The sequence below is a fragment of the Hevea brasiliensis genome, chromosome 5 (assembly GCF_030052815.1).
Source record: "Hevea brasiliensis isolate MT/VB/25A 57/8 chromosome 5, ASM3005281v1, whole genome shotgun sequence".
Taxonomy (NCBI): Eukaryota; Viridiplantae; Streptophyta; class Magnoliopsida; order Malpighiales; family Euphorbiaceae; genus Hevea; species Hevea brasiliensis.
In genome coordinates, this window is record NC_079497.1 from 3,627,956 (window position 1) to 3,644,756 (window position 16,801).

At 33.1% G+C, this 16,801-nt stretch overlaps 1 protein-coding gene and 1 long non-coding RNA gene across 2 annotated transcripts; one reads left to right on the top strand and one right to left on the bottom strand.

The window, feature by feature from the left end:
- The first annotated feature begins 1,481 nt into the window (after window positions 1–1,481).
- On the top strand, window positions 1,482–2,310 carry LOC131179864 (uncharacterized). Its single transcript, XR_009148755.1, has 3 exons — window positions 1,482–1,520; window positions 1,770–1,973; window positions 2,218–2,310. It is a non-coding gene; the product is annotated as an uncharacterized LOC131179864 (long non-coding RNA).
- Window positions 2,311–8,735: 6,425 nt separating this feature from the next.
- On the bottom strand, window positions 8,736–10,488 carry LOC110652017 (phenylacetaldehyde synthase-like). The gene has a single exon (XM_021807513.2). The coding sequence runs from the start codon at window positions 10,439–10,441 to the stop codon at window positions 8,966–8,968; it is 1,476 nt and encodes a 491-aa protein (XP_021663205.2). The 5' UTR covers window positions 10,442–10,488; the 3' UTR covers window positions 8,736–8,965.
- Window positions 10,489–16,801: the final 6,313 nt, after the last annotated feature.

A 16,801-nucleotide genomic window follows, 5' to 3' on the forward strand; every position in this document is an offset into this window, starting at 1 on the left:
GACTTGGAAAACATGATCTTCACCAATTTTCTCTTTCCTTTTTTTCTAAATTTAATTCCTTTTAATCGATTTAAATTCATAAAAATATTGTATTAGAACAAGCATTAAATGCGATAAGAAGATATTCATTGTATGCATTGACTCATAGAACTTTTATTCTGAGAAATTTCACTTAATGTTTTAATTAAAACATCAATTTAATTTCTATAAGAATATTATTACTACTCATGACTAACGTCTCTATTCAGGGCTTCAACTTTCTACTTCAAAGTCTTTGCCTTATATTTTTTCCTTTTTGCCTTTTAATAAATGAGAGCATGTGATTTAATTTTTATTAATTTAATATTTTTTATTATAATTGTGATTCAAATTCTTAATTATTATTAAATAATATTAATATAAAAATATATAATGACACATGGTAAATATAATATTTATACGATGTATGCGTATCATTAACTTATCATCATATTAACATCATATATTTGTCATGTTAATATTATTTAATGATAATTAATAAATTAATTTATATTTATTATTAAAAAAACATAAAATATTAAATTAATAAAAAAATTAAATTAAAATTCCTTATGTATTAGAATGAGAAATTATGATTTTTTTTTTTTAAATGTTTTCCTGGAGTAAGGAAAGGGAAGGAAGCTTAATCTGACTTGGTATAATATATTATAAGTCTCCCAATATTTTTATTAACACAAAAGGAAAAGAAAGTCAAGGTTTGGTAAATAAATTGACTCACGGATAAGGTTGGTGGAATTATTGAATGATCCAGTGAAGATGGCTAGGAGTAAAAATTGTTTTTTTTTTTTTTAACGGACCATTGCCTATTTGCCACTTTGCAGGGCAGAGCCATTGTTAAGCAAATTTCAATCTTTTTTTGTTTGTTTATCGCTTTTCAGTTTGGCCACTGCCCACTGCTTTTACTTTCACAGCCGAACTCACTTTTTGTAACAGTTAAAACTCCCAATTCTAGGTGAAAAAACACAGAAATCATGGGGCCCGATTTCCAGTCTCCAGCGTGAATCTAGCCAAAGAAAGCTGAAAAAAATAAAGACTTCTCCATAGATACTGCTCGTACATGGGCAATGGGATATAGAATTCAACAGAGGGACCCCATTTTATAATCTGCAAAAGTTGACAAAAAATTACCAGCCCCCATGGCCCGGACTAACCAAACCCATCTCTCTCTCTCTCTTTCTATCTGGTTTTTTGACTGTACTCCCTCTGTGCGCTACAAAGAACTGAAATGTATCTTTCTTTCCAGATTCTCTCTGCAAATTCTGAGCTTATATGCTTCCTTCTGTGAAGGTGTTTCTTGAGAATCCTCAAATATTCTTTTAAAACCCTTTTTGCTCTCTTCCTTTCTAGATTAATAACCTCTCCGATCTTTTTCTTCTTGCCTTTATAGACACTTTTATTTTTGTTTTCTCTCGCCTTGGCTTCTTGTGCAGCAAAACCTTCCTTTCCCCCCGCCCCCCCCCCCCCCAAAAGCCAACATGGATGTAAGCGTTCTTGTGCCTTTTCTAGGCTTCTTTAATCATTGCTTAGTTTTTTAATTGAATTTCCGGAAACAATTCATGAATTTTCTTCGAGTTCAAATTAGCAAGTGGTCTTGACTCTTGAATTCTCTCTACAATGGGTGCTTCTAGAGCCAAGAAAAGACGAAGAAGGAAAAGAAAGCTTTGTTTTTTTTTTTTATGGAAATTTAATGTGTTTCTGTTTGAGCTAAAATGCATATGTTTATGGTTTAGGAGTGGAAATGGAGTGGTCAAATTCCAGCATTTGGAGACTGGGAGCACGCAAATGAGATGCCAATAACACAGTATTTCTAGTGTGCAAGACAAGCGGGCTTGATTCGATACACTTCCTCTGGAGAATGTGATCAATACATGCGTGGTGACTTATATGCTACCGATTTCAAGAAACCTTCTCGTGAACTTGGTCCTCCAAGAAAGGTTGGTCATATCCTCATCACTTGAACAAAAAGATTTAAAAAAAAAAAAAAAAAAAAAAAAAAAGCAGATGTGAACACCATTACAATTTGATCTATTTTGATGATTTCACAAAGCAAAAATTTTCAAGAAAACACATGGAGTGGTGATAATTTCAAATGGGTAATGACAAATTTGATGATGTCGAATGCCATAATGATGTTATTAATGATGATTTGGAATGTAATGGTGTGTTAATTGTGTACAGACAAGGCTGAGAGAGAGGAAAGTCCCACATGGCAAGGAGCAGAAGAAACAAGGCAAAGTTTGTGACGTGACAGAACCGCCATAGGGATGGCACCCTATGAGGCATTATATGGAAGAAAGTGTAGGTCTCCTCTGTGTTGGACAGAAATGGGGGAAGCGAAGGTGCATGATGTAGATCTAGTGCAGTACACTTCAGAGGTAGTTCCTTTGTCGAGAACGAGCAGTGAAAACATCTTTCAAGATGGCGAGAAGAGTTATGCAGACCCCAGACGGAGGGATGTGGAGTTTGCAGTGGGCGACTATGTATTCCTGAAAGTTTCTCCAATGAAGGGAGTCATGAGATTTGGAAAGAAGGGCAAGTTGGCACCTCGGTATATTGGACCTTTTGAGGTTACTGATAGAAATACATTCCCGATCCTTCTCATGTACTGCAGCCGGATGTGATAGAGCTAAAAGATAACTTAATATTTGAGGAGCAGCCTGTAGCCATAGTGGACTACCAAGTGAGACAGCTGAGATCAAAACAGATCCCTATGGTTAAGGTTTTGTGGAGGAGTCAGTCAGTGGAAGAGTGCACTGGAGTCGAGCGGGACATGCGTAGCAAGTACCATATCATTCAATGTATAATCATGTGCTTTATTCTGCCTTGTGTAAAATTCGAGGACGAATTTTCTGTAAGGGGGGAAGAATGTAACACCCCAAAAATTTTAAATTTATGAGCATTTTTGGTATTTTAATTTTATTTAAATTTTAGGAATTTTTTTGAGATTTTTCAGATTTTAAAAATTGGGTTCGATTTTCCGAAAATATAAACTTTGATGAATTTTAAAAATTAATTTAAAGACCAAGTGGCAAAACTAAAAATATATTTCGGAATTTTTGGACCTCGTTTTCGGTCCCGAGGCAGAGTAAAAATTTAAAATTTTGTATTTCGAATCGAACCGGCCGAATCGAACCCAACCGGATCGGACCTGTCGAATCGGACCGGCTCCCTTCTCTTTTTCTTCCTCCCGCGCGCGTCCCTTCCCCCTTCTCTCTTCCTCCCGTTTTCTCTCTCCTCCCTTGCCGCCACCTCCCCTGCCACCCCGGTGGCCGGCGCGCCACCCGACCTCCCGGCCGGTAGTGCGCGCTAAATGGCGGAAGCGGCGCGAATTCCCTCCCTCGCGCGGGCGGCGTTTCGACTTCTCCGGCCAAAATTCGGCCAATCCGGCCACCAATTGGACCTGGTCTTGTGTCTAAAATCATCTACTCGGCGAAAGCTTTCCATAGACACCAAGAACGCCGAAATCCATCCAGCAGTTTGCCCAATTTTTGCTCGGAAAGTTTTTAGCCCATTTCTATTTTTGGGCTAGATTTCTCAAAAACCGTGAATCCCACGAGAAAACCGAGAGTACCAGAGCGCTCCACACATCGAGAGCTTAGCGGGGATATAAATTTCAAAATTTTCAGACACCGTTTTTCGGTGGGTCCCACGGAACTTCGCAGTGTTTTTCCGAGCATTAAATGAGCTTAGAAAATTCTGAAAAATTTATGTACTAACCCCCGTGTTATGGGCTTCGTGTAGGTATCCTCAATTCGCGGAAATTCGACAGTTGTCCGGGTCTGTGAATTTCCGGCCAGACATACTCGTTACCGGAAAAGTCTCCGAATTGGATCGAGGTTTTGGCTATCCCCCCATTGTCAGACGTCCCGAGCGCGTCCCCAAAGTCGGAATCGGCAAAGGTAAACCCGAACCTTGCTTTTTCGTAATTTTCTAGTGCTTAAATAGGATTAAAAATCCATAAAATATTCGTGGTAGCTTAGAAAATTATGATTCTTTTTGCAATAGCTTAGTAATATTGCTAAGGACCGCGGGGCAAAGTTTTAGAATTTTTAGAGCTTATTTGGGCAGTTTTTGCAAAAATGGTCAATTATAAGGATTAAATTGAAATATTACATACTGTGATGGATGATTGATTTGATGGGCCCAGGAGGGGCTGTGTGATATGATTGAGCTGTGGATATATGGATTGTAAATATAGAAGTGTGTTTTGAGCCATTTTACAGGTTGGGTAGGTCCTAGGTATAGGGGAGACTCTGCCGAATTTTCGGCACGACTTAGGACGCAATTGGTCTTTTCTTGAATTGTATTGAGTCAATTGTATTAAATAATTGTAATATAATTGTCAGGTGAGCCGGGACAGCCTTCTTCCTCCACCCAGCCGCCACAGTGATTGTCGTCAAGTCTGTGAGTAAAATATTAATTTTAATTGTAATTTCGATATTATTATATGTTCAGCATGCCCATGCATCACTTATATACATATATTATATAGTTAAACTCTAGGCACGACTTATGTTGCATTCATAACTGTTAACGTGCCATGAATGTTGTTGTGGTAATTTGGAGCAGTGTGTGTGCGTTGGTGTGCGTGTGATGTGGTGTGGACTATGAACAAGACGGGTAGTCACGGCTTGAGTTCTTCGCTGGGACCCGATCCTTCGAGAGGTAGTCACGGCTTTAGTTCTTCGCTGGGACCCTCGATTTGGTTTCTTAAGCGAAAGTCCGGCTTGAGTTCTTCGCTGGCACCAGGTTGGATTTAAGAGAGCTGTATAGGGGATCAGCTCCCATATATTATGATTGATGCTACAGGGTGCGTGAGTGCTCCAAATTACCTTTTGATGTTATGATGTGAAAATGATGTTGATGTTGCATTTCACTCTACAGGGTGCATTAGTTTTAGATAGTTATAGAGATTATGGTTAAAATTGATATTTTACTCTCTGAGTCGAACGCTCACTCCTGTTCAAAAATTTTTTCAGGCCACAGGAGGATATTTTTGAGGTTAACCTGCTTTCTCCCTCGCAGGTCGATTACTAATGTTTGTATAAACTTGTTAAATCTTAGAATTTCCGCATGTGTTAGAAATGTTTATTTGATTTGGGTCTGTAAACTAAATTATTATTTTGGACCTGTAAACTTAATATTCTATGCATGTTTGATGGATTGGATGAGGAAGCTGAGCTCCCATTTATTTTTATGCTGATGAGTATGTGGAGGGTGAGCTGAGCTCCCCAATTAAATATTTATTGTGTTTACAGGTCGGGTGAGTCGAAAACTCCCCGTTGGAAAGTCCATTTTATGGCCGGACTCTGTCCGTTTGGTTTCTTGAAATTGGGCCCAAATGGGCCTTAGAATTGGGTAAATGAACAGTTAGGCTTACTACGGGCCTCGGGGGCTTTAGGCTGGCCCAGGTCCTAGTGCCGGTTCGGCCCATAGGTTGGGTCGTGACAACTACGAAGTCAAAAAGAGAAAATGTACCAACTATGACATCAGGTGTATCCTGCTCCTCTCTGGTTTGAATGGATATAATATTATTTTATATTTGATAAATAATAAAAGTATATATATCATTAATTTTAAATTTTGAAATAATTTAATTAATTATTTTTATGATTTTTTAAATTATATTAAGTTAAATCTTCTAATATGCTATAGTTGGTGCTTTTGAAGAAGCAAAGTGACTTATTTTTATGGGCCATGTTGTTCAGCTTTCATACACACACATGTACACAAAATTTTTAATTAATTTTTTTTAAATGTAATTTAAATTTATATTAAAACTTTGAATAATTATATGCTTATTAAAATTAAATTAAAATTTTATTTTTAAATGATTATTAATTAATTTTTATAAAAATATAATTATATAATATTTTATATTTTTAATAAAAACTGATATAATTTTGTATTTAACAAATGATATAAGGATTTATATCATTTAATTTTAAATTTTGAAATAATTTGATATTAATAAATTGTTTTTATTATTTTTTAAATATATTAATTTAATTCTTTTAATATGCCACATGACAATTTTTGAAAAAGCAAAGTAACTTATTTTTGTAAGGCATTTTCTACAGTTTGGCTATATTAAGGAGGATGTATTAGTTGGTATGACAAATCAATTAAATAGCAATATGTTAATTTATTTAAAAAAAAAATAACGTGTTTACATTGTTTTTTTTTTCTTTTTATTTTTTTTTATTTCTCTCTCCATAGATGTTGCTCACTAACTTTTGCATAGTAAATTTCACCTATAATACATAAATTTTAGTGTTGATAATAATATTGTATATAAATTTTAAATTTTAACTTAAAATTTTCTAAATTTTAATAAAAGTAACTTTAAATCTCATATAATCCATAACGGCTGGTTCAAAAGTAAAATAGTAATGTAGCAAAAGAATTAAAAAAATTTCGTTCTCTTCATTTCCACTCATGTGTACTCCCCATCCTCTTCACGCTTCCTCGTCTCCATTTACTTTCTAATGCAAACCCAACCCCTATCGTTTCTCTCTCTTATTGGTAGAAGAAGAAGGGTGAAATCCCTTGTTCTTTCTTTTAGCTCAATTTTTTCTTTGCATTTGTAGGCGAAGTTAGATTAAGAACCTCCTTCAAACGAAGTTGTGAAGTTGTTGGGATGTGCTAATTTATGTGCATTTAGGATATGTTTGGTAGAAGATTAACAAATCAATGGTTAAATATTATTTTTGTAAGTTTTAATATTTAAAGGATGTCATTATTAACTTGAAAGATATAAATATTAATAAATTGAAAAGTTAATCTAGTTTTTTTAAGTATTTAAATAATAATAATAAGATCTTATGAGTTATAAGGGTAACAATTACCCTCTTATTAATTAACCTCATACCAAACGCTCTCCTAATGTTATCTCAATGCGGATTAAGACTTGTAGTAGAAGATTCAAGATTGGTCGAAAAAACTATGGATTTGAAATGATGGCTTCTTCGATTCTTTAATTTTCTTCAATTTTCGATCCTTTCTGCATCCAGGCCTAAAGATTAGTTAACAGGCAAAAGGGGAGTTTAATATTGAATTTTTCATTTTTAGTGGTTTGAAACAAAAGAAATGATTATGTTTAGAGTCACTGGTGATGATCTTGATGGTAGATATGTAGGTGAGGCCATCTGTTGTTGCAAATGGTACTTAGAAAACTCCAAGCTTACTCCAGTGGTTTCCAATCAGCACAAAATTAGATTAGCAAGTTCTGAGAAAATGGAGAGAGGGAAAGAAAATTTTTAATGCTATTTTAGATTTAACACATAATCATTTTATCGTTAAATTGGTTGTTCTTGGAATTTAAAGTTATTTTTATTGTAATTTGAGAGATTTTAAGTTAAAATTTATATACGATACTATTATCAATCTCAAAGTTCATACATTATGAGTGAAATTCAACGTTGACATTTTAAATATTTTAGTAACCTCTCCTGCTAACTGAGATTCCTAGTTGGTATCATGGGGTCATTGTATCACGACTTGCTGCAACAAAACCAAATGCCGACATCTTTGATTAATTTAGTACAGAAATATAAAAAGAAATAGTTATTAAACTCAAACTAAATCGACCTGTCGAATTATATAAACTAGAAATGTTAGAGAATTTCTCTTCAAGCATTATCAAGTGGAGGTACAAAATTACATACTTGTAATTTAATAATTAATAATGTCTATAATTTATTTTGTTAATATATTAATTTAAATTTTTAAATTATTTTTATTTAATTATTTTTATACTTTTTTTATTTATTATGTTATTGACTTTAAAATATTAATATTTATTTTCGATGATATAAATAAATTTGTTATTATAAAAATTTAAATTTAAGCATTTATTTGTTAAAAAATAATTAAATATTATTATTTAAAACTTTTTTAAAGTTTTTAATTATTTTTAAATAATAAATTTATATTAATGTATTTTAATAGTTATTTATAAAGTATATAAAAGTATTAAATATAATTTATAAATAAAAGCATTAATTATAATAAAATATTATTACTAATTTTATAATATTTATTTAATATTCTTGATTTAACTCCAATTAAATTTTAAATCTTTAACTCTCTATTTTCATTGATTTAACGACCGATCCAAATTTAAAAACTGTGAAAAGAAGTATAAAAATTTTATATTGCGAAACTAATAAAAATTATATTATAAAATGGTAATTTCATATAAAATTACTTATATAAAACAATAAATTAATTATAAGATAATAAATAATCATTTATAAGTCAAATTTATTTAAGTAATTTTATTAATTTATAAATTAAATTAAATATTAGTATAACTAACTTATATATTAAATCAAATACTATGAAGGTACTTTTTTTTCCCCCTTTCTATATTGTTTGTTTAATTATTGAATAAAAACGAGAGATAATTGTTTCTTTAACTTATTTCATTTTCCCAATATTTTTAGAGTTCCTTTTCTTCTAATTTAGTGAACCAAATAAAATTTTAAGGATTATATTATAATTTACTATTAATTTTCAAAATTTAATTTAATTCTTTTGATTATAATTATGACCACTAGCTAATAATTGATTATAATACACACAATTTAAAGTTTTTTACTATAAATTACGAAAATAATACCAAGCCTAGCTACAATAAATTGTCAATAGAAGGACACAACATTCCAAATCCAAAGACTCAATGCCACGAATTATCATAACAAATACAATATCAAACCAAGTTGCAATGAATTTTTATTAGAAAAATACAATGCTCTTGGAATTTTGATGACACGACGAACACAATCCCAAGATGAAAATAATAGGCAAAGTTGCAATTGTTATAGTATAAGAGATTTTTTTAGTATATAAAGAAACCCCGCCTAGGTTGAGAAATGACTTTTATTGTAGTGTTGAATCTGATATGGGTATTTTTGAATGGGAATTACGTTGCTGCATTAGCAAGAATTGTTTGAGCCTTATCTTGAATCAGCTTCCACAACTCACTTACATGTCTTTCTTCAGTCAATGTGGATCCAATCGCACAGCGGATAAAATACTCTCCTCCAGCCACCCCATGAGTCATGAAGGCACGTCCGCTCTCGTTCACAGAAGACAGTAGTCGCCTGTTCAATTCGGAGCCATTGACTCCATTATTGGGTTTGAGCCTGAAGCAAACCAAGGCGAACCTCCTTGGCACTACTATCTCGAACCTCTTGTCCGTACTCACCAGGGACTCAAACCTCTTTGCCAAATTCACATCGCTGCGTATGTGGTACATAATATTGCTCAATCCATGTCTACGTAGAACAACCCAAAGCTTTGAGGCCTTGAATCGCCTGCTCAATGCAATTTGCCAATCTTTGTAGTCCACTACGTTGTTTGATTCACTCGCGGAATTCCTCAAGAATTCTGCATCACTGGCTAATGAGTTGATTAATGAATGGGGTTGCTTAACCCACAAACAACAACTGTCCATGTTAGTGAGTAACCATTTATGTGGGTTCATACTAATTGAATCTGCAAGTTCTACACCATCCAAATAATGCCTGAACTCGGGGCATATGCAGGCACTCCCAGCATAAGCTGCGTCAATGTGGAACCATAAGTTGTATTTCGTAGCAATTTCCCCCAGTTCTCGTATAGGATCAACTGCTCCGCAGGCAGTTGTTCCCACAGTGGCACAAAGAAACAATGGATAAAACCCAGATTTTATATCATTTTCGATTGCTTCTTGAAGTGTTTGAGGTGGCAAGGAAAACCCAGATAAAAATGAAGTAGGGAGAGAACGGATATTAGAGGATGGGATACCAACTAATTTGGTATCCTTGAAGAGAGTGGCATGAGTTTGATCAGAGGCATAAACCACCAACTTTGTAATTTTATCCCATCCCGTCCTTTTCAAGGTCTTATCTCTTGCTGCAGCCAAAGTGCATACTACAGCCTCACATGTGCTGCCGTGCAAGACACCGCCTCCATTACCAGAGAAGAGAAATGAGGGCGGAAGCTTCAACAATTTTCCCAGCCAATCTATGACAAGGGATTCTAGTTCGGTTGCGGCTGGAGATGAAATCCAATTGAAGCCAACGATATTCAGGCCTGAACAAAGCATCTCTCCAAGAAAGCCAGCATTGCTGGCATTTGCTTGGAAGTATGCAAAGAAGTTGGGACTTTGCCAGTGAGTGAGGCCTGGCATAATTTTATCCGAAACGTCTTTTAGGATATCTTCCAATGACTCAGGACTATATGGTGCTGACTGAGGCAATTCGCCTGAAAGGTATCCAGGCTGAACTTGGCTTCGAACTGGGTATTTTTCTATATTCTTGTAATAGTCAGAAATGAAATCGATCACCATTTTTGACTCATCTATGAAAGTATTAGAGTCTAAAGGGGAGAAGGTGTCTGTGGGGAGACTGCCCATTATCAGCGGGAAGAAGAAAATTGCTATGAGAAGTGTTGCTCAATAGATTTTTGTTGCTTCAGCATTTGAGCAAGGAGGGCTATTACTAGAAATTATATAATGAAGCGATCCAAGATTTTTTTTTTTTGTCAAAGACAAAATATACACACACGAGTTAGAAATGGATTGAATACTATACATGCAGCATTTTTTATTTTCAATTTAGTTTCAATTGCAATTCGGATCACATTATTACTATATATATTGACTTTAATATTGCTAAGTTCAATGTTATTAATTTAGTAAGAATATTCTTTTCATATATAAAAATCTTAATTACATTTTATCAAATAATTGAGCATAGTTGATAATGTACCATTTACTAGTTGTACTATACCAATTTCAGATTTTTATGGACATGTGATTTAATTGAATTTTAATAGAATAAATTTTAATGATAAATAATTGAAATTGAAATTGAAATTGAAATAAATTTAAATTTTAAAAAATAATACTTATGATAGGTTTAAATCGGGTTTAAATTTTATATATTGAGTATTTCTTATTTAAATTTATTTACATAATTATAAATTTTATTTTAAATAAAATAAAATTTAAATATTTTATAAAATTATTAAAATTTTAATTACTAATAAAAAAAATAATTTTTATATAGATTATTAATTAAATAATATAAAATTAAATAAATTTTAGTATTTTTTAATACAAATAATAATTAATTTGAGATTAATTTAAATAATTAGTAATAAATTTTAATCAAATTTAAATTTTAAAAATATTAATTAAATTTAAATTTAAATAAAATTATTTTCATGGATGTTCTGCATGCATGTTTGTTAGTGTCACAAATATCATGCTGGCATGATTCACATGTAACATATGGAGATCGGAGACCAATGGCTAACAGGTTGCCACGTAGACGCCTCTGGCAGCAAAAGTAATAGAAAGTCTAAGCCGTCCAAACCGCAAGATAATAGAAGGTTTTCCTTTTTTTTTTTCCATAACGTTTTAATTGAAGTGTAAAATTGAGAATATATGTTTTAATATTATTAAATTATAACTATTAATCAATGAATTTCAGTTTTAACATTAAGAATTTTAATAAAATTTAAATTTAAATAGCATTTCAACTGAGAGATTAATATTTAAAGGCTTGTGTGATTTAATTGATAAATATAATGATTAATGAATAATTATTTTTATTAATTGATTTATGTAAAATAATTACTAAAGTTTTATTTAATTGTTGTGATAAATAAAGATATATATTATATAATTTATTTTATTATTAAAATAAATATATTATTATTAATTTGTTATATAGTATATTATATATTATTAAAATAAATGTGTGATTATTTATATCCTTTTGTTTTTACTAAAACTTAAGTCGATAGAAAATCAATAATTACTGACATTAATTACATAGAATTAGACCGATTAAACAATTATTCATATAAGTAAATATTATTTATTTAATGTCTAAAAATATCTATTAAAGATAGTGAAGTTGTGGGCAAGCGGATAAGTGTTATAGTGAGTGGTTATTGGAAGAAAATAAATGGTTATGAGAGTTACTTTGTAATTATAAACGTTACCAGAAGTGAACGAGTGGGGAAAGAAAGGTGACTAGTGGCAGAGATGGTAACCACCTTACTTGGTCACTAAGCAATTTTTTTTTTATTAATAGGCGTACAGGGCAAAAATAAAATGACACACAGTCAATCAACAGCTATCAGACACAATGTCTTAACTCAAATTATTTCTAGTTCAATAATCTTTACTTTTTCAAACAATCTTTTATTTTTCTACCTAAATAATCAGTCTTTTATTTTCAATTTATGCAATCAGTTTATATTTTTTCTATATATATTTCAATTCCTGTAAGCGATGTTTTCAATTTTCAATGTAAATTACTATTTTCATGTTTATATTTCCTTTCAAGTGATCAGCTCATTTAATTTTTAATGTCAAATTTGATTTTCAAGCAATGATTTAATTTTCTGTCAAATGATCATTTACTTTTTCAAATGCACAAATTTGCTTTCCCAAGCAATCAATTTACTTTCCCAAGCAATCAATTTACTTTTTCGCCAAACAATCGATTTCTGTTTTCAATGCACAAATTTGCTTTTCTTGCAAAGTGATCAATTTACTATTTAAACGCACAAATTTAATTTTCAGTTAAACGCTCAATTTACTTTTCCAATACAATCTTTATTTTTTCTACAATGACTAATTTACTTTTCAAGCACAATTTTACTTTTCAATGCACAAGCTCTTATTCAAGTTTTTTCAAGCGATCAAGTCTTTTTTTAAATTTATAAAAACTGAATGAGTAGAAATCCTAATGAAACGCATCTTAGTGGAGTTAGAGAACCCTAGAGAAGATTAGGTCCTTTCATTTTTGTCAATTGTCCTGTTTAAAAATCAAACCAGTGCATATTTATTTCACATTAGGATCATACGCGTCCTGACACGCTCACAATCCAGTTCACACATGAGAAAATATCATACATATTTTTAACGCGTGTAAATTAAATAAAATCAATCTCAGGAAAAAAAACAGCGTTAACAATTTTTTTTTAAATGGTTACTTTAAATACTATTGGCCAAAATTATTTTGTAATTTTAGTTTTTTTATAGTTAAAATTTATCAATTTAATTTTTCAGTAATTTTTAATTTTTTTATAGTTAAAATATTTGTTGACAATGTCAGCTATTCAAAAGGTTAAATTTGACTCAAAGGTAATTTATTTATATTAATCTAATAACTTAAATTTGACTCAAAAATTGATTTGACTAACTTATAGATGCATTTGTTTTGGGGGTAAAAAGAGTTAAAAGTTACTCCTATGTATCATTCTTCACTAACCTTATTTAGTATGCCAAAATTAACAGTTTAACTCCATTAAACATTTACCCCACTTACACATAAGTTTGTTAACCTATGGGGTAAGGTAATATCTTGTAATGTGAAGTTCCTTAAAGAGTGTTACCCTTGCCTTGTAATTATCATAAATAAATATTATTATTTTAATAAACATATTATTATATTATAATAAAGAATAATTTTGTTAATATGTAGATATATAATAAAAAAATATTGTTGTTAATATTAAAAATATTTTTTAATATTATTATTATAAATAATTATATATTTCAATAAATAATATTTTTTTCATCATTCAATATTACAAATTTAATTTATATCCTTCAGTTCACTCATATATGCATATAAACAAATTTAACTATACAAATTAATTATTGTTTTTTTTCATGGTTAATACCAAACATAATTAACAGTATTAATTATTGATGGAACGAGTATAAGAGAAAATGTTTATTGCCCACCTGTATGGGTTGAACAAATGAAAAAAAAAAAATCAATCGCAGATAATAGAAAAGGCATTTACAATATCAGTATACCAGTAGATACCATGTGTCGATACCATATTTTGACCGATCCTCGAAGTCAATGAACTTTGAAAATCGACCCTCAACTGACATTTTTCGGTTACAAGTAACCCCAATATCAGGCCCCCACACCATTCAATCATATTTTCGATCTCCCAACAAAGGAGATCACATTAATATCAAGTCTCCACGCCATCCAATCTCATTTTTGATCTCTCACTAGAGAGATCGAATCAATGTCAAGTCTCCATGTCGTTCAATTCATTACCGATCTCTCAAGCCAATTATCAAGTCTCCTTGCCAGTCAATCATATTTTCGATCTCTCGTCAAACGAAATCAAACCAACATTAGGTCTTCGTGCCATCCAGTCTTATTTCTGATCTCCCTTTTATAAATATTGTGGATAATCGTTTAATAAAGTTAAGGTTTCAATCCGGCTTAATGGTGCTTCTGATCTTAAGTGTTCAAATCAGGTTTCCAATTTTAATAATCTTAAGTTCCGTTCGGTGTTTGTTCTCGGATTAGGCTGATCTCATGCTTACAATGTTTTTCCGACCTCTCATACATAGATTAATAATCGCTTTCAAGTTTGATGTTCTAACATGTTCAAAACAATCAGGCGCTTGTACAACTTAGATACTTTCCGATCTCATCAAGTCATTGAACAAAAAGGGAGAATTTCATTTCATTTCAAAGTAAAAAAAATACAAGTCATTCGGCTGGAGGATCACCCCCAGCCTGTTCTACATTTCGCTCACCCTCTCTATCTCCCTCAGCTTCTTCCTCGCTCTCCTCTTCGTCTTGGGGAGCCAGGTCCACCATCCAAGAAAAGTCCTCCTCAGGATAACGCCTCCTGAGCTCGGCCAAAAGGTCCCCGTGGGCGTTCACGTAAGCACCGGCCTCTCTCGTCACTGCCTCTTCTTCTTTCGCTTTAAGTTCTTCAGTGAGGCAAGTGACGTCAGCAGCTCGGAGTGCTCGAGCTTCTTCAAGATCATGAGCCTGCTCCACCAGTTTATCCTCATAGAATTTCATCCACCCTTCAATTTCAGCTATATAGTCCCGGGCGGATGAAAGTTGGGCTCGGGTGGAAGTTGCATCCTAGCCCGCCTTCTGGATCTCCTACCTCAAATGATGAGCCTTTTCCCTGATGATATGCTGGTTCACCAAGCTCTCCACACTCAAGCTCTCCACACTCACACTCAATTAAATGATGGGCGTTTAATTGCTCTTCGTACACCATGATCACATCATTTTCCTCGAAAGAGTGATCGGCTCTGAGATCGCCATGGCATCTGATAAGTTCGAAGGAGTCTGTTCGAAGGTTGTACTCTTGACTAATGGATTGTAGATCGGTCTCCTGGAGGACCGACGGCAACTCATCCACCCGGAGATTTTCTCTACCTGAGGAAGATGTTTGCCTTGATTGAGTTACTCGACCGCGAACTAAAGCAGAAGTCATGGGAGGTTCGGATCGCCCACTTGGTTCGACCACTTCAACTTCATCTGATGACCACGAGACATGGACAAAAGGGGGGCTCACCGCTCTCTGACCCTCGGCGCATCTCACTTTCAAAGAAATGAGAGAAATTTAACTAAGAGAAAAATTAAAACCCTTACCGGAATGTGATCAGCGTCGAAAGAACTTGAAGAAAACAAGAGAATTTTGGAATCGCTCGCGAGGTGCTGAAAATGACATAAGGGAGCAACTGGCTGACCCTTCCCCTATTTATACCCGTCTGAGCATTCAATGCTCATAGTGTCCCAAGCGGCGCATCGGTTAGCGAAATTTGCCCGCTTTTTTGACACGTCGCAAGAATATTCTAGAAACTCTATAAGTAAATAAGGGGAAATCGGCTGGTTAAAGATCCGCGGATTAAGGTAGATGTTCATAATTAAGGATCGGCTAAGGGCGACTCAGTTAGGAATCAGATCAGATATGCACATTAGAGATCAGAAAATAACCAATGCAATGATAAAATGATAACTGTCAAAATAAAAATTTCATTTCATTTCCAAAAGGTCAGATTACATCATTTGGGCGATCTCAAGAGATCGAATTACATCATTAAGAACTTTTAAAGGTCAGATTACATCATTTGGGCGATCTCAAGAGATCGGATTACATCATTAAGAACTTTTAAAGGTCAGATTACATCATTTGGGTTATCTCTAAAGATCGTCAGTACATCCTACCTAGTAAAGACCTATGTCAAAGCCTAGTCTCGTGGCTGAATCAAAAGATGTGTTTCATCAGGAAATCAGCCATCGACATCGGATAGATGTACAGCTCAGATGGGGTGACTATGACTCTCATGGTGATAGGAGGGTCATCGTCAATGTTATCGATTGGAACCGAGCTGCAGTCAGGACGCCCGATATAGTGAGGAGCCAAATGAACTTCAAAGGGCGGTCACCGATCTTGAAGGGGAAATTAGCAGTCTTCTTGCCCGAAATCGGTTTGCCGATTATATCGGTGGACCGGATCGAGATCGACACGATCGATATTCTTGATCTGGATCGGTAAATTAGTCTGGTTCTCTCACTGTCATCAGAGGTGGTTATCGTGATTTTCTGATCACCGGGGTCGTAAATTTTCAATCGTTGAACAAAGTGAACAATCGGAAAAAGATTAAGAGTAGTCGCCATGGCCGGGATTATTGCCGGAGCAGCTAGAACAGGAGAAGTGTTAGTAGTATGCCCTAGAGCATATCATTTAGTATGTATCTTGTATATATTTTTAATAATAAAAGGCATTTCCACTTTTCCGTTTACATAATATATTTATGTGTAATAGAAAAGGTCCATTGATATTTTGTTAGAAATATTATTCTTAAGTTGTTAAGAATATGAGTGACAATATTTCTAGCACAAAGTATCATAAATAGGTTCACAATCGAGGATACTTCATAATAAGGACATGACTTTTCCAGAAAGATTGTATT

Bases quoted from the DNA above. Each gene is read 5' to 3' on its own strand.
- LOC110652017 (XM_021807513.2), bottom strand. From the start codon at position 10,441: ATGGGCAGTCTCCCCACAGACACCTTCTCCCCTTTAGACTCTAATACT.